Source organism: Bactrocera tryoni, chromosome 1, assembly GCF_016617805.1.
Source record: "Bactrocera tryoni isolate S06 chromosome 1, CSIRO_BtryS06_freeze2, whole genome shotgun sequence".
In the NCBI taxonomy this organism is placed as follows: domain Eukaryota; kingdom Metazoa; phylum Arthropoda; class Insecta; order Diptera; family Tephritidae; genus Bactrocera; species Bactrocera tryoni.
In genome coordinates, this window is record NC_052499.1 from 33,858,157 (window position 1) to 33,881,870 (window position 23,714).

The following is a 23,714-nucleotide window of genomic DNA, read 5'->3' on the forward strand; positions in this document are numbered from 1 at the left end:
AACATACTGTCTGTCGATGTTACATTGGGCATAGCTGATGTAAACTGTTGTTGTCTTCTTCTTCTTACTTTACATCTTCTCACACATCACAACATTCTAACGGCGATACTCACATTTGCTGCATAAATCTGATTAAACTCAATTCAATTGCCACTCCCACTGTTTAATTAGCCATTAGCAACAGTTTACATTTACCCATAATGTTGGCGGCTACAACAAATCGCATTTCGACACTTGCTAAGCTAATAAAGCATCAGTTGATGGCCGACCACCCGACAAACATACGTACATACATTCACAGTCATTCCTACCTCTTGACTACGTCGCGACGCTTCCATAATAAACATCAAAGGCTGCGTGAAAGTGGGCGCTTAACCCAGAAATACAAACAGAAAACAGCCGACCGCGCACTATAACCGAAAAAGATCAAAAGCCATTTCAACTACGGCTGCCGTAGTGCCGTCGCCACTGCCACCCCAAATAATCTATTTTCATATACATATGTATCTATATACTTGTGTATACATACTTGATGTTAGAAAATTTCAATAGCCAAAATCTTCCAGTTAAGAAACAATGAGTAGAATTTATTCGATTCGTATTTATATTTTTATTTAAAGGAATAAATACGAGTACACTTAAGATTGGCAGTGGCGTTGCAGTGTATTTTGTAGGTTAATTTTTTGAGTTGCATGCAATCATTGTTTCTCTTTGTTTGTTTGAACAACAATTAGTATAATTAACCGGCACCTGTTTGATTAAATTATTCCGAAAGCACAACGGAGTACACTGTCTAATTTTGTGATGTGTTGATATGTGCCCAGGGTGATATGGGGCTTAAATTACTGTGATAGCTACTTAAATAAATCTGATTGTTATGATGTGTATTTTAAAATCGCGCCTTCTGTCCTCATCTTTTTTTGAGTTGGAGAATAGTAGGTGAGAATGAAAGCTGTGGAAAAGTAATGAAAAGAAGTGAAGAATGATCGTATTGAAATTGTGGATATACATATATTATATAACATACAACCAACATGGGTACTATAATAACCACGTTCACCCCCTACTAAGGGTAGTTTTCAAAAGTACTAATACTGTGACAACTTTATAAAAAAAACTACTAGTATTTAACCGTAGAGATAGTTCGTGCAGGTTTGCATGTGAACTTTTACGTTAAACTTAAATCGCAGTAACTGCTCAACAAATCTGAATGCATAGCATTTACTTAATACATATTATTATGGTACAGTCTATATATACATATGTACGTAAGCCAAATCGGTCTACAACCACACTTTTCATTTAGACTATACCTTTTTAACCTACCAAATATCGAATATGAGGACCTCAGCGTCTCTGGTGGACTTTATAAAAAAAAACAAGAGTAAATTTTAACTTAGGCGTTAGTTATGATACCCTTTATTATGTGCATTTCATATAGAAACTAAAGGGAATGTCTTAAAAATAATCGATTTTTTTGTATATGGAAAAAATTTATATTTAAATGTTCAAAATATAAAACATTAGACTCAAGCGATTTTTTTTAAAGTTAAACTAAAAAAATTTCATTTGCTCTTTGTAAAAACGGATGGAATGCGCACAGTTTCTTTTATTGAATTGACTGTAACTTCAAATCCTATTTATATGATGTCAGGTGCGTTTGCAAGATTTAATGTATCTTATTACCACACTAATTTTAAAACTTTCAAGATATTAGCTATTAAATTGTCAATTGATAAAGCTACACGTTGTATGGTTTAAATATTTTATGAGGTCTACGACGTTTCCTTCTGTTCAGGGTTTAAATATCGGTATATTTTTAAGAAATCTTAATCAAGCTTCGTAAACATCCTTTTCTAACAATAATGTGCCCAGCCCCTTAAATAGGTCATACACATTTACATTTACTTATCCCATTTATTTTCGTTATTCTAGTTGACTCTTTTTGGAGTGGAGTTATCCTAGCAAAGTGATGCAGCGCACTCACTTCAGTTGAAGTGTGTACTGTTTATATCTCAAAATTTTTTTTTGCTTAATTTGAGGTAAAAATTATACATGAAAAATAAGTTTAGTTTAACTAAGAACCGAGAACAGTGAACTTCGGTAATTTGCGCTAGAAACACGTTATTTAAAGATATCTTAGAACTATTGTAAATTATAAACTTTAACATTTAATTCATATTTTTACTTATTTTCTGTATTCTCATTTGTAAAAAATGCAATCCTTCTCTACAACTGAAACTTAAAATACTAGTTGGCGAATTTGCTCAAACAAATAGATTTTAAAGGAGCATATTCCACTCAAACACATGACGTTCGAACGTGTTCGTTTCAAACTGTCACTTGTCTCTCTGGTATTGTCTCAAACAACTCAAACACTGAATCACTGTTCGTTCATTCGTTGCTAAGTAAAATGAGCAATAACTCAAAATGTAGGCGAGGAGGCGGCTCTAATAACTAACCAACAACAAATTCATTGCCACCAGTTTGAATTACGGCTTTTCTGGTTTGCGTTTTGTCTCTGTAAAGAATTCATCGAGTGAGCCTAAAAGCTGCGGTGGTCGAACTCGTCACGGAATTTATGCTTCTAGAATATGACGGCATTTTAACTATTTTTCCTGTTCTTTAAATATTCGCTTTATCGATGAGTGTTCACTTATAGTTTGCAGAGTTCGCAATTAATTCAACTAAAGGCGCAGTGTTATAAGAGTAAGAATAAATTATTAAAAATACTTATAATTTTTACATTTATGTACATACATATGTAAATTTTACAAAAGACTGTATTTATTTGTACAAGCTATAGATTGATAACTTTCTTACAGCAATCTCCTCGACTCTAAACGTCCTTATCAACAGCCAAACTAAACTCAACTGATAACATTATGAATTAAACCCAAAGAAGTATCACAGCCCTTTGTTCCACATAGCAATGGTAGTTTATTCCAGTATGTTTATACTCATAGTATATATGTATATGTATGTACATATACATATGTATACATGTACATATACATATATATATATATATTGCCCCTGCTCTCATTTACCCTATGCGTTCAACCCTATGCTTACTCGATTCTACTCCCAGTTAAAAATTTCTTCGATCTGATCCTCTCAGCGCTCTGTGTTTTGTTCCCATACGTGTTGTTGTAGAAGTGGTGAGGTATTGATATCTGTTTATCTCTGAGATGGTGGTGGTGGTGACAGTGTGTTGCCTTTCTTTTCCTCATTAATATTTCGTTGGTGGAACGAAAACAGAGCGACCACAACAGAGCGGCAGAATAGCTCAACAACAGCACAACAGAGTGCAAGTTTCTCGCTGTTTCTCTCACCGTCGTCGACGTCATCATCGTCGCTGTGGCAATTGTCGTTATGGTTTAGGCCGTTTCATCGCTTTCGTCGTGCTAGTCGTTGTTGGGTATATTGCAAACGTAATCGACGTCAGTCAAAATACAACAAACTGGCATTTTGATGGCGCATTCGCTCGATGGCAACGGTTCGGATTGGAGCAGCAGGCGAGCGCATTGTTTTATTATCCACTTTATCACCATTTATTGTTATTGCCATTGTGGTCTTTTAACGCTCGATTCACTGTTTGGTACTATTCAGTACAGCTAATGCCATCATACTCAAACAGTTCTAGTTGGTAAAATATGAAATAACAAAAGCAAAAACAATAGTGATAGTGACAACACCGAAAACATCGACAACGACGGCAGCGTTTTAATACCATTGACAGCGTTTTGATTCGGCGAATATTTCGCTATCGGACTACTATCACAACGCTATCGTAAGACGGTAACGCATATCAAAGCGCTGCGACGTTCAGTGTGGTGCAGTGTAGTAGTGTCAAATTAGAGTAATATAGAATCGCGGCAGTGACGATTAAAAGTCAGTACAGCAAACGAAAACGCAAACGACAGCAGTAGTAACAGCAACAGTCGTCTGGCAGTCAGGCAGTGAGTTAGACAGTTGTTCAGTGCTGCGGCAGCGTTCGTAACGAAATCTCGGTTTGGTGGCATTGACGCTAATAAATTTGATTATTATTATTATTGTCGCTATTACTATTATTTTAACGATTATTGTGTTGATTGTGGTTGTCGTTCGTAGTGTTATGTTGATGACGTTTCCATGAGCCGGGTTGGCCGATTGTTTTCGACAAAGTATGCATTGTGAAAAATATCAAATATTTGTGAACTAGAAAAATAAAATTAATACAAATTTTAAGAGTGCAACGAAAATAGTTTACCCAAAAGTGTTGTGTGAAAAACAATAAAAAAATTTTTGGTGATAGAAAGTGTTTTATTTAGAAACAGCAATCAAATTAAATGGAATTAATAAAATTTACAACATCAATTACGAATGAACATTAACCGTGATATAACTTTTGGTGCAATTATTATAATATTCTCGTTTACATTGTTTACATTGCCAACTCTTACAGCGTTTACTTTTGGTAAAAAAAGTAAAGAAATGAGATAAGTAAGTTATGCCAAAATAAATCACAACTCAAAGGGATTATGTAAATTTGTGTCAGGACAAATTTTAGAAAACCAAATGACCGAAATAGAGAAGCTATTTGAATTTAAGTGAATCCAAACATACTACTTCGCCACGCGTCTAAAATTTATAAAAGAAAATACTAAGCAAAAGTACCTTGCCACGGCAAGTAAGTCCAATCAAAGCTAAAGCCTAATCAGGTTTAGCTTTTCTCGCGAGACAGTATTACAACCGCCAAAATTCTTACCGCTGGCAGTATGAATTCCTACTTTGAACAGGCTTCGGCTGGTTTTTACGGCCACCCGCATCAGACATCCGGTATGACAATGAGTACTGGAGGTCACCATGATCAGACAGCCACAGCGGCCGCAGCCGCTTATCGTGGCTTTCCGCTCTCTTTGGGCATGTCGCCTTATGCCAATCATCACTTACAACGCACCACGCAGGATTCTCCCTACGACGCAAGTATCACAGCTGCTTGTAACAAAATTTACAGTGATGGCGCCTACAAACAGGACTGTCTTAATATCAAAGCCGACTCCGTGGTCAATGGTTACAAAGATATCTGGAATACCAGCGCGAATGGTGCGAGCGGCGGTGGTGGTTCTGGAGGTGGTGGTGGCTCAGGCGGTGGTTCTAACGGGTCAAATAATAATGGACAGAACAATCCTGCTGGTGGCATGCCAGTGCGTCCATCCGCTTGCACTCCAGACTCCCGTGTTGGTGGATACTTGGACACTTCAGGCGGAAGCCCGGTAAGCCATCGAGGTGGCAGTGGTGGCGGAAGTGGTGGAACTGGTGGTGGAGTCGTTGGTGCCGGTCAAGGTGTCGCTGGGGGCGTTGGAAGCGTAGGTGGTGTTGGTGTTGGCGGTGGTGTAGGAGTTGGCGGTGCAGGAACCGCATGGAATGCAAATTGCACAATTTCTGGGGCGGCAGCGGCTCAAAGTGCTAGTAGCTTACATCAAGCCACCAATCATACTTTCTACCCGTGGATGGCTATCGCAGGTAGGACGCACGAAGCTTTATTAAAATATATAAACATTGCAATGTGATTATTAAATGAAAATTAAAAGAAATTATCTATTAATTAATGAAGCAAAAAGAGTTATAAATATATTAAAAATTGATGGTATCTTGAGCTAAATACTCATAATGTAGCTGTAGATGATACATGTATATAATTTAAAACTGTCCCCGAATAGTTAGGTCACTATTAGAGCGCTATAATTTTAGAACCATTCTAATTCATTTTAATAGGTTAAGTTACGATAAAGTTTCGAAGGTGATGGTTAACATTGTTTTGCTTTAATATACTATCTCACTAAACTGGTATAATCTAGATTTGTTTATTTTTGTAACTAAGAATGTTATATAAATATTTTTATAAGATTCTCTATTTTCTAATAGTGTAAGCACTTATCTCAATTGCACGTAAGCCCTTTTCTAAATTTCTCCGATGATTTTTAAATTTTTTTTTATTTTAATTTTTTAAAACATTTTGTAGTGAGCCATTTTTGAGCATTCTTTAAGTCAGAGACCTACAAGAGCTCTTTGGGAAAAGCAACAGAAATAACTCGAAGTTTACCAACACAACTGCTCAAAGAAGTGTACACTTATACTAGTAATCTAAACAATATTATGATAACTGCAAGGTTATGAACACCGTCGGCTGTGCGGCCTGTGAGTGATCAATAAAGCAATAATAACCAGCGGCTACTTTTGGTCCAGATAATCGCCTTAACCTGTGAACCATTTAACAAGCATTTTTAACAAATATGTAACAAAAACTAAAAAAATAAAATAAAAATTTAACAAGCCTGGTAAAGAACAAGTGATCGGTCTTCCCTTTGAGTATTTCGATCTTAGTACCAAATTTAACAGATGTGCGCTCTGATTTTGCCCAATAATTTCATGGGGAAATTAAAATTTTTGTGAATGCCAATCTCTTTGGCGATATTTTTTAAAACATTTTTAGCTTATATTTGTGCTTATATTTTGTTGTCAAATTCATTATCAAACAAAGCAACAAATCTTCAAAGTAGAAACTCAGAATAAATATGAGCAATAACTACCTAAGACAGATTAAAGGGCAAATAAATATACACATACAGTATGTGAGATTACATTTCCTGCGATAACTCTGCGGTAGTACAGATAATGAAAATATAAATAAATTATACTATTAATTTCGAAAACGTTGTGAAACAGCTCAATGCTTTTTAGTGGCTATAAAAATTATTAATATCAATAAGAACCAAAAAATTAAGTATTGTATTATATTTTAATCAAGCATATGGGATCGGATTTATTTAATTTATTCTGATTGTGCATACAAAATAAAAACCTCAATTTATTTCATATCAATTTAAGCAATCGTAATTCCTCTCTTTATAATTTTTTAAATGTTTTTAAAATTTATTGACTTCTTGAATATTTTATTCAATTGATTTTCTCTAATTATGACATGCTAATTATACTCTTGCAACATTGCTATAGAGTATCATAGTATTGTTCACCCGAAACTAATAGAGATAGGTATTATTTATATAAATGATCAGTATGAGGAAACGAGTTGAAAACCGCATAACTGTGTGTTGGTCTGTCCATCTGTGCAAGCTGTAACTTTAGCAAAAGTAAAGATATCCTTAAGAAATTTAATACACGTGTTCCTTGACAAAAAACGAGTTCGTAGACTTGCCATAATTAAGCACTAAATTAAGGTATAGAACTGCAATTTGTCACAGGGATCGTAGTAGCAAGACGCACCTATTTTTATAAAATGGATATTTTAACTCTTAGGCACCCCCAACGACATTGCCCCCCCTCCCCGCTAATTATCTATATAACATTACTGTTAAAAACTACTAAACTTGCGATAAATCAATAATTAAATACGACAATGACAAACAATTTTACACCTGAGATGGTACGAGAGTGCATTATAGGAACGAGACACTGCTCACTTTCTGGTGAAATCACATATCCGAGACCCACTCTAACAATTTCAATAACACTTTGTCACAGTAAAAAAAATTGGCGATATCGGACTATAATCGCGCCTACTTCCCATTTAACAAAATGTTTAATTCTTTTACATTTAAGTATATAAATCAGGAAAGAGTCAATATATAGAATAAAACTATGCACGAATAGTGTATTTAAGGTGTGTCACCTTAAAACTAAAAATTGCGTAAATCGAACCAAAACTGGTTAAGCCTCTGGGTACCTAATATTGGAACCCAGTACCAATAATTAACTTTTTACAACAAATATTGGTCAATGTGTGAGATATATAATTTAAATTTAAGGATATCCCTTTCCTGACAAAAGTTTGCTAGTGTGTCAAAAATGGGTAGAATCGCGTCAATACTTCCCTTAGTTCACATATACATAATACAAAGATTTCCGAGAGACTACCGCATATAAATGAAATGGATCAAATTGGGCGGAAACTTTACTTAGACCTTTATATCTAATATCAGGATTTTCAAACATGCGGCGACCTTACTACATATCATTGGTGATTGTATGTGAGATACCCTAATGAATCCCTGGTATTATCGTAATAGCAAAAATAGATAAAATCGGATTGATTCCCCACCAACTTCCATATACTTCAAATAATAACTTTCGTCATTCCACCTAGCTTTAAACAAGAACAATGGACAAGATTTTAAAGAATTTTATTGTTTAGCGCTGAATTGGAATGGAATTTGTCTGGACTTTGGCATAAGTGTCATAATCCTAAGACTTCGATCCTCTGGTTGACGTTTTCTACATTAACTCATTATATTAAATAATAGGTTGTCAAAAAAGTCTTGCGGTATTTTCGCTCGTTGGCGCTGAAAGCGCGTAGTTCTAGTTTTATTCGTCGCATCGGGTCGTGCTATACCTTTTTGGAAAGCACATTTCACGCGCTAACGTGTTTGATTGATTGTCGTTTCTTTTAAGTAGTTCGTGAGTTATAGCGTCGCAAACATGGAGCAAAATAAAGAGAAAATACGGAATATTTTACAGTACTACTACGATAAAGGTAAAAATACATCTCAAGCCGCCAATAAAATTTGTGCAGTTTATGGACCCGATAAAGTTTCAATTTCCACTGCACAACGATGGTTTCAACGTTTTCGTTCTGGTGTAGAGGTGGTCGAAGATGCGTCACGCTCCGGAGGGCCAGTCGTCGAAAATTGCGATAAAATCGCTGAATTGGTCGAAACAGACCGGCATAGCCGTAGCATCGGTCAAGAGCTGGGCATGAGTCATCAAAAATTCATTTCAATTTCAATAAAAAAAAAAATCTAATAAAAATATCGCAAGACTTTTTTGACAACCCATTATATCCATCTCATTCATTTGAAGATGTTTTTAATATAATTTTAGCTGACGCGAATAAATAAAAATATAGGAAGATATCAAATATGACTGTAAGTCATTCACTATTTCGTCGAACAAAGAATGTTGAAATCTTTCGTAACATCTTTAACCTGAAGATGAGCGTTGCTAAGTGTCACGATTATAAAATGTTCGGTTAGCCCTTCCCTACTTGTTTTAGATTATTTTGGCTATATATCTTATTGATATTGGTTAAGTCTTTTCTTACTTGTACAAATTTAAATAAGAGTAAGAAAAGTTTTGCTAACTGTTATACAATTAAATCAACTACTACGACCTACTCTCTTCCGAATGCAGTTAAAAAGATACAACTTAAAAGATAACAGGCCCCTCACAGAATTCTAATTGATTTGCTTAAATACCAAATATTCACATTAGATTAATTTCTATTGTATTATAAAATGAGGTCTAACTAACGAAAATGAAGCCCACTAATGAACTAATAAATATCTATTTGTTCAATGAGCGTATATAAAGCATAATTAAAGTTTTAGTTTTTTTTAATTTCCGTCATTCTGAACGTTCGCATAAAATCTTACTGCCACAATTAATCCTATCTTTTAGTGAAAATGGTATTAATAAAAAGTATATACTGTCAACCAATAGGAATAGATTTATAAAAATAGTGCAAATTTATATTTATATCAATGTAGAATATGGTGACACACTCACCAATTAGTTGATTTCCCGCTATATACATATGTTTTTTATTTTTAAGATATTTTTCAAAACAACCATTTATAAAAATTTAAGATGCTAAGAGAGAGAGAGATTAGCAGGTTTTGAAGCGAGCACATTGCATGAAGAAAATTATCTTTTTACGATAATATTTCTTCCAAATATCTATCCGCTTAGATAATAATCACCCTTCAACATATTGGATTTCTTCCGATACGAAATCAAGTGCGATTTCATCCAACGAGTCTCACAAGTTCGGAAAAAGTTGTGAAGGAAACCATTGGAGAAATCACTTCACTGGTCTAATTAGAAATTATTTCTTATCTGTGTTGAGGAAATTTTCACCACGATTGATTTTAGAACCAAACCTGCGATTAATTATTCTGTTGAAGAGAAATCAGTATCTGCTAGCAGAAGCGTTAAGACATTATGAGTTCTGAATCTTTTAGTAGGTCAGTGTTTATTAATAAATAATTTTAGCATTTAAAACAAAGTGTTTTATGTTATACATTGAGTTGTTCTTTTTGTTAGCGCTTTAAAATCACCACTTTTGGTTATATTTTTTCTGTATTTTTTTTATTTTACTGCATAATTTGATTCCCTGATTTTTGTCGTTACTCATTCTCGCTTCGAAGCTATACACATATAACTTCACCGAACTTTGTCCGTCTGTTTGGTTTTCTTTTGCGCTAAATACAGAAATATTTGTGGATACGTAATCAACATCCTACGTGTTGTGTGAGGTGTCTAGCATATTATGGCATGTTTTGACACGGGTCGGACGCGCACAAGACCTCACAATATTTCCCTTCACCTCGTTCACCTCGTTCGTAAGCTACACGTATGCTTACGGCTTTATTCGATCGAATGTGTTTGAAGTGTGGCTACTGATACCAAAGTTTCAGTGGTTCTGACCACCCGAGCAGTCTTTTAGACGTGTGTATGGTATTCCCTTTGGTTGCTCTTCAATTACAACTTTAGTATACGCGGTTGCTGTTGTTACGCTTAACATAATCGTCTCGCATCTTCACATCAAGACCAGTTTAGCGAAATTCTCATATAAATTAAAATGCTACCATCTATATTTCCTTTATAGTTTTTTTGAATGTTTGTAAAATTTCTTTCTCTCTTTCTATTTCTTTGTCAGTGTATATGTAAAATATAACTAAACTGACTGATCGCTTGGATATCATTGCTTATTAAATGTGAAGATTAATTTTGAATTTTGAATTCGAAAATAATTTAAATTTTCTGAGTAAACGAAAAAAATGACAAGAGTAGCAATATAATTTTCGCCACACATCGGTTGCATTGCATTTTGTACAATGTTAGTATATTGAATGTACTATACGGGCTAAAACGTCGTGGGCCTAACTTTGATCTCGACGTTCAATTCATTCATTAACGTGCGGTAAAACTATTTATTTACAGATTTGTCCTAACGATCGATGTGTCTTCTCAAAAATGCTGCACCCATCGCGTTCCTTTGAAATACTGAATATGTTCCCAAGTCACCAATTTTACTTTATGTTTACCCAACCATATCGAGTTTCCGTAATTTTTGTGACCCTCCTTGAACGGAGTAAATCTTTGCAATGGTACGGTTGTGGTACAATTTAGTATCTGAATCCATATGCTGTGGCTAATTTTGCGTAACACTTGAATCACCGATATTTTTCCTGTCAACATACAATGATTTATCAAAAAACAACATTTTTTTTAACCATAACAAATATAAAAGAGGTGGTGTCACTTTAAGACCAATAACTGAAACGGCAAGAACGTTTGACAGTATTATAGTTTATTTCAGTACGATGGGAAAAGGACTGTCAAATTCCCTTCAGCACGTACCATATTGCATACATATATAAAATAGCAACTAAACTTTTCGAAAAGTTCAACCTTAAATTCAATATAGGGCGGTTTTATGAATGCGTACTCGTAGATAGAGAAGCTTCAGCTTAGGAGTATTATTCGAATAATGATTTGATTAAATTATGAAACAAGGAAAAATTTTTTCGAAAGATGCAAACACTGATTTATAATCTACGACTTAAACTAATTTCCCAAAAGAAGATAACTAAAGCAACGAAAAAAATTGAAAAGGTAAAATATACCTAATTAAAAACCCTTACAACACTGGGTGAGACTAAAAAGTTTTAAAATTCTCACATTAATAATAAAGATGAACGTTAAGCAATTCAAATACTACATACAGCGGACAACAACCAACAGCACAGCACGACTGTGTAGGTAAACTACTTATTGGTCAGGTTATTAAATATGTGCATATTAATGTGCTTACGCTATGAATATTGTTATACTTTGATTATTATTATTATAGTATTCGCCTTCATAGTTAACTTATCATAGGAAAATCAATTCAGATGGAATAGAAGTCGGACGCACTCTAATAGTTATGAATTAGTAGAATTATGCACACCGAAACTATTTTAAATTATTTCCAAAATTTCACATTTTTAAGAATTTATAAAAATATATTTCGCAAAGGATTCACAAAAGTATTGGCTTAAAATAAATAGCGCTAAAGGTATAAAATTGCCGGAGTCAACTTTAATAATTATCCTTTAGTAAGTTAATACCGTTATTCTAAATATTCCCATGAAACATCGTTTAAGGAATTTTAAACCGTAAATTCTAATACCATCAACTGAATGTTTTGAGGATTACACATACGTTTTTAGAAAATAAATATGACTGTAGTACAATTTATGTGTACGTATAACCAATTCTTGGTTATACATCAATCAAACTTCTTATTTGTGAATTAACCACACATTATCAAACATCAACAATTGACTCATCATTGGTTTTAATCGGTTTCATTTGATCAGTTTGAATGACGGACTATAATATTTCCATCGCAGTTAATTGAAGCTAATATAACCATATCGAAATTGTACTTATAAAATCGTTTTATGCATATGACGTCATATACAAAAACCAAAAAAACTAAACTTCGTTAAGAAGTTGATAATACTGCAGCAAAACGTCAAGAAAACTTTGTGGTTCATTGCATATCGGGAGGGAAAAATATCAAAATTTAATATTTAAAAATAAAAGTCCTAAAGTTATTTAAATATACTCTACGTTATAATATCCACTAGCCACTTGTGTAAGGCATTGGAAATCCCATATGTGCAAACATTAATCATAAAACCATGTACAGAAGTTGGTGTTGGTACCAAAGAACTCCCATTAAAGTTCTTGAGAAAAACAAGATTACTGAAAGAAAAATATTTGGAAATAGAAAATGTAGAAAATAATAACTCTAAATTTGTTATTTATTTAGAAGTCATTTTCCATTTCACTAGACGGAACTCATACATCTGTTTGCAGTTATCTTTGAACAATTTAACAAAATATTTTTGGTGTCGTTATGTTAAAGTGTGGTTTTATGAAAGTAGTTCAGTTTGCAACCAACGATGCCCGTAAAGTACTTGTAGGTAAAATGCGCTTTATACCATTGGATTTTGGTGCCATTATTTTCCGCAGCTAATCAATGTAACCACATAGGTATACAGGTAACCATTCGGGTCAAACCATTTTTGACCTTGATTTATAAATGCCATCGTTGTTTGGAATGTACCTTCGCTCACGTAGAACACATTGCGTCATAAATATATAATAATAGCATTTTTCACAAACCGCTATTTATACTGTGATGCTTCAATTATGGTCAACACGTATTTATCAAACTGAGAAATAAACCGTTGAACTGAAACAACATACTAAAAACAAAATTTTCATACTTTGTCTCTGCCCAATTTACTGCGATTTTGTTCAAGGCTGTTTAAGTAATAATAATAAATTCAACAGAAAAAATAGTTGCCCTTAAAAATTTTAACGCTTCATTCTGACGAAAAGTACAAATTTGGTTATGAAATGTTGTCACTAGTTATTACATCCACAAAATTTCTCAACGTAAATATTTATTTAACAGCATCATTAAAGTAGCTTTCGTAATATCTATTTTCCTTCTGTTAATAAATTAGTATAACTCCAAAACTTTTTTGATGATGAAGTTTTCAAAAAACAGGGAGTTTTTGCTACTTGAAAGATCTGTGGGCAAACATTTTTTAACCCTTGCTTACTTGTTAAAAATTTGTTTTCTATCACAGGCGCTCCGCAATTTTGGATTGAAAAATTGTTTTAAAAACAAGTAAGGAAGGGCTAAATTCGGGTGTAACCGAACGTTTCATACTCTTACAATGTGCCAGGAGAAATACCTTCAAGTATTGAAAAAACTTGTTTTAATGTTACAAACGATTTCAATAATCGTTGTTCGACGAAATCGGGAATGGATTACAACCTATTTTGTATAAATATATAACTCATACACTGACAGACTTATTTAATAAAAGGTTTGTTGAATACGAAAATCCATATATCTTTTACAGGGTCTAGAAGTGTAACCAATTAAAAGAGCCATAAATTCGGTTTCGAAAATTATTTTTATTTATTTTTAAGTACAAAATTTGTGAAAATAATCATAAATTCAGGACCAATTCACTTTTGCTCGATATGACCACCTTTTGCCTTAGCTATGGCCTTGAGATGGTCAAAAAACGAATCGCACGCTGCCCGAATGTGACTTGCCGGTATTTTGGACCACTCACGGACAATGGCTTTCTTCAGCATCTCGAGACTGGTGTATTTTTTACTTCGGACCTTGCTCTCCAAAATATCCAATGTTCGGAATTTGACCGCTTTCGGCCAAGCGAAGCAACTGCTTCGCTCTCTCAAGTCTTACTTGTTGCTGCTTCGGTGTGAGATCGTGGGCCTTTTGGAACTTGTAAGGCTTGACCTTGAACTCATTTTTCACTATGCGTCGGATGCTGCGGTCGAATATTTTCAGTTCTTTAGCCATTTGGTTGGCACTTCGTCCTGGATTTCGCTCAAGTCGCTTCTTCACTTTCCGAACCATCTCACGTGACGTTGCAGTCTTTTGATGACCACCTCCATGGCGTTTTGCGATGCTACCAGTATCATTGTAACGAGTGATGGTGAATGAACAAAAACTTTATTCACATTAAGGTGTTTGAGCACACGGACAATTGCTGGCTGTGTTTTCCAGCTAAATATAAAGCAATCACACTATTACGTTTGAATTCCATCACTGATCACTTTTTTTTGCTTTCACTTTTGGCAAAACGCTTTTTTACACTTGCGAACAATACTCCGAACTGTCATTCAGCGAATTTATAAACAGCTGATTCCAGTGCGACAGCTGCGCGAATGGTCTGAAGTTGGTTACACTTTGAGTGCCGGACCCTGTACATGAGAATTTGGGTAATTCATGGATTAATATCTTCTTCCTCTCTTCTTTACTGGCGTAGACACCGCTTACGCGATTATAGCCGAGTTAACAACAGCGCGCCAGTCTTTTCTTCTTTTCGCAACGTGGCGCCAATTGGAGATTCCAAGCGAAGCCAGATCCTTCTCCACCTGGTTCTTCCAAAGGAGTGGAGGTCTTCCTCTTCCTCTGCTTTCCGCGGCGGGTACTGCGTAGAATACTTTCAAAGCTGAAACGTTTTCGTCCATTCGGACGACATTCACAGAACTATGTCAATGTCGTCGTATATCTCATACAGCGCATCGTTTCATCGACTGCGATGTTCGCCGTGGCCAACGCGCAAAGGACCATAAATCTTTTGCAGAACCTATGTCTCGAAAATTCGTAACGTCGACTGATCAGATGTTGTCATCGTCCAAATTAATTTCACAGCAATAAATTATAGCATATCCAATATTATACGTTCAGTTAATTTTACTAAGATATCTTACAAATTCACCAATTAAATAGCATAAAGCCAACCGAGAATTTGAAAACATAATAGAGATATTCAGACCAGTTTTGTTAATTCGTTAGTCGTTACTCGGTAGTTTTTATGTGGGTTTTGTTTTTGTAAAATTAACGGATTATCGTATTACCGAGTAATGAAGTACCAGACTGGCAGGCATGATAGTTTTTTCGTTGCTTGGTAACATCACTGAGCAGTTTTGTTTGCGTTGTTGCCTCAAAAGTTAACTTATTTTATTGCGAACAAATAGATATGCTGTCTACTACAAATTCGTTTTTGACAAATTTTTCAAAAGTAAGTATTTAATATAATTAAATGAGCTGTTTTGAAACAAAATTGACACCCACTTCCGATGTACAGCAAAAACTATGTTCACAGTTAAGTGTTTTAACGAAGTATTAACTAACGAACTACTAGATTAACAAGTTCGGTCTGAATACCCCTAATATTAGATATATAGATTTGAGCAGTATTGACGCGATTTTAACTATTTTTGGCATTACTGCAAATTATTAACAAACCAAGATGCTCTTTGAGTTTCATTAACGTTCCTCACATACCATCACTAGAAAGTCATGATATTAGTTATATGAGGTCCAGGGAAAGTTTTCACCCGTTTTGATCCAATATGGTATATTGATCTGATCTGAACACTTTCTTCGAGGATTTGTATGCAGCTATATTCTGTAGACAATAAGTCAAGTAAAATTTCTTGAAGATATCTCAACAACTTAGGTACCAGTTCGCTTATATACAGACATACAGACGGACAAATGGGCAGACAGACAGGCATGTCTAAATCAGTTCAACTTATCGTACCGGTCTTTTATATATACATATATTTTATAGGGTATCCAAATTTTCCTACGGTGTGTTACAACCTTCGTGACAAATTTAATAACCTAACCTAACATACACCACTCATGGGAAGCTGACATTTGTTAGTATTTTGATCGGATTTACGATTAATGAAAGTACACAAGGTCCTATTTATAACATATGTTTTTTTATTAATAATATCCGAAACATTTTGTTTATAAATTAATTTTTTTTTCAAGAATAAGGCCGATATATTTTATTATTTCATTTCAAAGAACAGTGATATTGTTTAATACAGAACAGCTCTGGGGCAAGTAACTTGCCTGTGTTTTCAACCAGAAAAAATTGCTGAGTTTTCTACGCGTTTACCAGAATCCTTCATTAAATGAAATATTTTTGAAATCGTTAGGGTCTAATGGTACATTAGTAATTATATTTGCAGAAATTTCCTAGAATGGCCACTTATTACTATCAATATGAACTGAAACACTACGGTTTTCTTTTTTAATGTTGAACGATTTTATTTAGTTCAATCGGAAGTTAAATGAGATTGAACAGTGTTACATTTGTTTCCAAAGTCAAATTGTTGGGTTGAAAGAATTCCATTGTTTTCAACAAAAGTTTATAATTTTTTAATAACCTTTCCCAGTATTGATATATTGATTGATTTGAATAAACTTCTGGGTCATTATTATTGCTATGATTTTAAGCTTTCTCCATGCTTTATGAAAGTAACTTAATCCCAAGTATTAATTATATTTACAAGATATCATACTGCTTTTTGGTAAAGGTTTCAGGCAACTATACAATACCAGTAGACTTTTTAGTTTTTAAATTCTTTAATAATGTAAAAAAAATTTTAGAATTAATACAAAAGCTACCAGAAGGCATAGTAACTGATGCGTTAGCTGACAAGGTTATTTCAACGAGATCAGTTTTAGTAGCAGAATCTCTCAAATGAGCATATACAGTTTGATTCCTATTAAGGATTCCAGATTGCATTATAGTTCAATGTTGAAATGTTTGAATATTTCTTCTTTTAAACTTTGTTGATGTTTCTAAAGGAGCCGGACCCTTCCACCATAGTTGAAAGTAGAGTATTCCAATCTTTGTTGCAAAGTTTTAACATTTCGTCTTTTATGCGTCTATTAAGACGTCTTAACAAATTTTTATCAGCATTTGAAGACTTGACTCTTGACGGTTGTACGTATCACCTAAAACTAATTGAGATAGAGTTGTATATATATAAATGATAAGGATGACGAGAAAAGTTGAAATCCGGTTGACTGCCTGTCTGACCGTCCATCCGTCCATCCGTCCGTCTGTCCGTGCAAGCTGTAACTTGAGTAAAAGTTTTTAAAAAGTGGGCGTGGCATCGTCCTATAACAAGTTTAATGTGCTTATCTCATAACCACACATTCTAACGACAGTGTGAAATTGGATGAAGTCGGAATAAAAGCCCGCTCACTCCTCATATAACGTTACTGTTAAAAACTATTAAAATTATTAAATCAATAGTAGATGGCATGAGATAGCTTTACGGGAGCCGGCATGAAAATTGGACGATGGGCGTGGCACCGCCCACTTTTTGGTGAAATCCCATATCTCGGGATCCGCCTAACCGATTTCGTCTTTTGACATTCTTATGTGCCAATGTGAAAATGGACGAAATCAGGCAACAACAACGCCTATTTCCCATATTGCTAAATTTTACATTCCACGCGATTCGTTTAGTTTCCAGTACATATGTACATATATCAAGAAGTAATTAATATACCGATAAAACTTTGCACGAATAATATCTTAAGTGTGTACTACCTTATGAGCAAAAATTCTCTAAATCCAATAAAAACTGTTCAAGCCCCTAGGTACCGAAATTTAGACTCCAGTGTCTATGGTTGACGGTAGATCGAAAATGTCGGTCAATGTGTGATATATAAAACTTAAATTAAGAGATAATCCTTCTCTTATAATGGTATCTCTCTATGTCAAAAATGAGTTCAATCGGTCCAATACTTTTCTTAGCACCCATATACTTAATATAAATATTTTTGAACTTCGGGATGGCATTGTAACGCATATATCGACCAATATGTGAGTTATTCCAATGAAAATAAGCGAGCGTGTTTTACTCATAACAGTGTATCTTTGTTCCTAATATAGATAAAGTTGAGCAAAAACTTGGCCTAGCCCCTACATAACTAATACCAGGATTTTCGAATATCTGACTGACTTTACTCTATGTGAATGGTTTTACACTTTAAAGTATTGCCCTGGCTTTTATTCTTGCAAGTTGCAAGAGTATAAAATGTTCGGTTGCACCCGATCTTAGCCCTTCATTACTTGTTAGTAGCATAATTGTAGAACTCCTCGCTTTAAAGCTTAATTTTTAATTTATCAATGCACTGGCAATTATAATTGATTTTGAGGCTATATCGAAAGATCAATCAAAGTTTTAGACCAATTTCATTCATATCCAACGCCAAATCATAGTATTTTGAGGAAATTATACCCACAGTTAATAACACACATAACGACCAATATAAACGACATAATGCCGAGTGGAGAGGTAGTATTCAATATATCTGGTATAGTATGGCTAAAAGAAAGTCTGGATGTCATATTTTACTAGATAATATCTGAAAAAAAGATCATGGGCAACGGAAAGTTTGAAAATATTTATATTTGGATATGAGAGCTGGGTCTCTATTTTATCCAGTTTTGGTACACAGGCATATAATTATTTATTATTTTAATAGATTAACTGATACTAGTAAAAAGTCAGCCATAGGCACACAGGTCCACCAAATCGGTGTCTTGGGGGCTTAATAAATTATGAACCGATTTCGATTACTTCTAGACTTTAGATAGCGTACCATGAAGGAACAATTTAATTTAAGCACATAAGATCTTAGTTGCTTCTGACGTTTTTATTTAGTGAGTTATCGCATTGTTATTATCCGATTCCACCCATTTTCACAGGTACCGTCTCCACCAAGTTTGGTTGATATAGCTTTAGCGGCTTGTGATATATGTACGAACATTAAGCCTAGTTGAGGGCGGTTCAGTCCAACTTTTTAAATATTTTCAGCCTATTGGTGCTTTTTGTTGTTGAACCGTCTGTACTAAATAACATTTTCTATCTTAATTTGAAGTTTGGTTATGGAACTTCGCTTCACAGCGTTTTTCGGGTATGCATATATGTAGTCTGGTCAAACCAGTGACCAAATTTCAATTATATGTGCCATAAGATTGAAAAGTAGAGAATAAGTTTTACGTTACAAGAAAAACCGCTTTTTCAGTTAGATAAATTGATATCACGAAACCAATAATACAATATTTCGATTCTATCGACGACCGACTGCGCAATCATTGCCGATCTATTTTATACCGGATGTCCCAAAGTTAACGCAAAATTTAAATTTGCCATCATTTCAATTAATTTGGACAATGTTAAAACACTATTCCGACCATATTTTGTATGAAACTTTCGAACTGCTGCCTCCATTTTTTTTTTGAAATGTTGTTCAATAATGCAGATGTTACATCCTGTAACGAACGCCTCATTTTTAATAAGCTTAAACTGCCAGCTGTCGATTTGGTTTTCTTATAATTGTCAACACTTTACCACATAAATGGCAACAAATCTAATTCTTGTGTTTGTTTTGAGACACTCTTTAGTGTTATAAAACTTTCATGACAGCAAAAAAAAAACAGATTTCAAGTTTTATATTTAAATAACTTTATATAATTAAGATAAGTCCAAATTTTTTTGTAAAGCAAACATTAAATGAGATATATTGTTATGAATAATTGAAATAAGATAATGTATAGATGCTGCTAAAAATCAACCTATTCGTCTTTAAATGAAATTCATAGTGTATGGGAATAAAGAAACATTGAAAGGACGATTGTTTTTTACTCATTATACCCACTACCATGGTAAACTTGAACAATTGACCTACTGAACTGATAGCAAGTACTGTACTCTCTTATGCCCCTCCTACACCGAATGCGGTGTCATTAAGGAAACATTAAATTGACACTAATGTAGTATAACCGAACTTGTGAAGTTGATTGCGCATTCGAAAATGTTCGTTCTTTTGTTAAACGGAACTTAATTACATTTATACAAATAAGAGAACAACACAAATACTCATATTTATAATTGAATATATTTGCATATGTACATACTCTTATAATATGGTGGTTTGGTAGGCATTACGATCAAACATTGGTAAAGCGAAATATAAAATCATGTTTTACTATCGTTATGTAAAAGCAATGAAGGGACTTGAAACGGCAATAATTCATCGTCACAAATAGGAGAAGAAACGTGGTCATTTATTTTTAATGTGTTGTAGCTAAATTTCTCTTTTCTATATATGTTTTAAGGTGAATAAGACACCTGTAATTTACGAAAGCATCTATACCTTATGGACCAAATTATTAAATATGTATGTTGCTTCGTGTCCCAAATATTTATACTAGCATCAAACTAATTTACTCAAATCAGATATGTTTACATATGTGATAAAAAATCTACCAAAGAGGCTAAATACAATAACATTAATAATATGAATATTAGATAGATAATTTCATTCATATTTAGTACCCAACCATATTAGGTTTAAGATAACTTGTACATCCAATTTTATTAAAATATCAATTTATAATCGAGAACATGTTTTCACGCAATTTAATGTCTGATAATAAAGAAAATCTAGGATATAAAGTCAACTGTAGTATATTTGAAAATCCTTGTATGAACTGAGTTCGATCAGTTTTTGAACCCTCGACTCTCTATGAAAATTGTCTCACACTACTACTCTGCTTATTATGATCCTACAATTAGTAGTTTCAAAAGCTTTAGATGAATATTAAAATGAAAGACTCATTCCAAGAGAAAAACGGGCTCTTCCCAGTTGCCTTAATTACTATTTGAATCTAGCGCGCCCTTGTGGCGCCATCTCTATATCGTATGGTGCGTTAAAATCTCCTATCGATTTTCCAGTGAGAATTTCATGACATTTCTTTAATTAGAAGTGAAGTTATTGTATTTTAAGTGTCAGTATGTTTGTGTTATCGTTGCGAAAATGAGCTTCGAAAAAAGAGCCAACATTAAATTTTGTTTAAAAATTGGTAACTTTTACCGAAACGTTTCAATTGATGAAAAAAGTTAATGGCGATGATTGCTTATCCCGTAGCAGAGTGCACGAGTGGTTTCAACGTTTTCAAAGTGGTCGTGAGGACATAAATGACGATCAATATGTGGGCCATTCAAAATCCGTGATCACCGGAAATTCCATAGAAACTGTGCGTGAATTCATCAAAAATTAGCCGAAGTCATCATTGAAATTCATGGAAATGGAATTGAATATCTCCAAAACATCGACGACCAAAAATTGCTCAGAGCCCAATATTGGAAGAACGATTATTTGACCAAAAATCACATTTTAACCATTAACCACTTCCCGTATTCACCTGATATGGCACCGTGCGACTTCTTCCTTTTCGGAAGAATGCATTTGCACATGAGCGGAAGGCGTTATGCATACGTAGAGGCCATTCAAAAGGGTTGCACCGGCGTACTGGCGGCCATACCGGCCAACACTCGTTCGACATGCTTTTGGACCGTGCGAAAAGCTATATTGAAGCAGAGGGAGACTACTTTGAATAAAATAAATTGATTTTGCAGAAAAAACCATTTGTCCTTTTTTTAAAGTCCTGTTTACTTTGGAACGCACCTTGTATAATACTACTGGATATATATGGAGGCTAAGGGAAGTATTGACAAAATTTCATCCATTTTTGACACAAGATCACTTTATTACAAGAAAAAAGTATTTTTAAATCTCAATAATATGTCTTACAGGTTAAATGAATACCTCAATGCACTATTTCCGTAAAGTTTTATTTCGATAACGTCATCAGCTCTCAAGCTCTGTTAAAGTCATTTACCCATTTTTGGTACCGGCTTCTAAGATGCCCTTCTGTGTTATGTAAAGTCATCTCGTGGGCGAGGCAATGGTTTGATGTCAAGATATATAAATAAAATCTAGCACAAAGGATGTATTTTCATTCTGACATAATTGATCCTTATACTAAATACTAAACATCGTGCCTGGATGAAATCTATTATTTTTTCTCCCTCCCCATATTCAATAGAATATGCGTATACATTTTTTGGCACTACACTTGGCCTTTTGTCACCTCCGTCAAATAAATGCGAATTATTTGTATACAGTTATCAGTTAAGTGAATTCGTGTTGGTTGAAATTCGTTCGCAATTCCTCTATTAACCTTAATAAAACTAAATCGATAGCATTCACTTAACAATCAAAACCTTTTTAGTAAGCCATGTTTATTTTTATATTCCACAATTTTTCAAAATGTTTCATTTAAATAACTAAAGTTGTCTTAACGGAAATGGTACCTGTTAAACTCAGCTTTTGACCGCAAAAGCCTAATCAAATAAAAAACTTTCTTATTTCAAAACTCAAGGTACACCTCGTTGTCATCTCCTCAACAAACGTGCCACAATTACATTTACATATCTGTTGTTTACGCAAGTGTGCAATTCCCATTAAAAATCATTTTTATAACACACTTGAAATCCGCAGCATACGCTTGTGGCACGCCACTCACCTTCACACCTTATGTTGCACATCAGTATATCCACATATAACAATACACACCGTGTATCGTAGTGACGCCTGGGTGAGTGAGCAAAAACGCAAGTAAAACAAGCTAACAAGATCAAATATAATTTAAAAGATTTACTACATTCGAGTTGCAGTTTATGAAGGTGTGTTGTTGTTGCTTTTGGTGCTTTTTGAAGATACATATGGAGTCAGCTGTTTGCGTCTAGTGAGGTTTTTTAATTTATTTCGTAATTCTTCTTTTACTTCATCGCCCTTCTTTTCCATTTTTGAAAAGCTCAATTTTTATTGCTCATCAAATTTAGTTGATATAAATCTTAATTGCCGACCCAAACAAATACACAATGTGTATCTTCAAGCTGCAGGCTACGTCTGGGCACATTTCACTGACTGCCTATTAGACGCCAGTGCGCTTTTCTCACTGCAAAGTAGAGTGGAGAAAATATATGTATGTATAGTATGTAATTTTGTTTGCTTAGGTTTGTACGTTGTGATCTGCTATTTTAGTTTTCTTATGAGAAATGTAAACACTTATCAAAAAGAAATAGTGCTAATAAACCCAATGCAAATAAAAAATGTAAGCATTGTGTGTTTGCAAAAAGACATTGCTGCAACTAAAAACAGTAGCCTAAACATAATATATGTATTTATGTTTTCACTGTTTAATTAATTCTATAAAATATGTGAATTGAAAATTTTTAAAGTTTTCATATATACATATACATATGTATATGTGTGTACATGTATTAACAAGTGTAAGCCAAAAACTAACATATTTAGCGGCGAAACCGGCAGCTTTGTTATGAACGTTTTTAAATTTATTTAACAACCACAA

The 23,714-nt window shown here is 34.1% G+C and overlaps 1 protein-coding gene across 2 annotated transcripts in view; it reads left to right on the plus strand.

The window, feature by feature from the left end:
- The first annotated feature begins 4,373 nt into the window (after positions 1-4,373).
- Positions 4,374-23,714, plus strand: part of LOC120782655 (homeotic protein ultrabithorax) — a 139,764-nt gene continuing 120,423 nt past the window's right edge. For both annotated transcript variants that reach the window (XM_040115027.1, XM_040115028.1), the window contains exon 1: positions 4,374-5,508. In XM_040115027.1, coding sequence (XP_039970961.1) covers positions 4,761-5,508 — 748 coding nt within the window. In that variant the 5' untranslated portion in view covers positions 4,374-4,760. The remainder of the gene's footprint in view (positions 5,509-23,714) is intronic.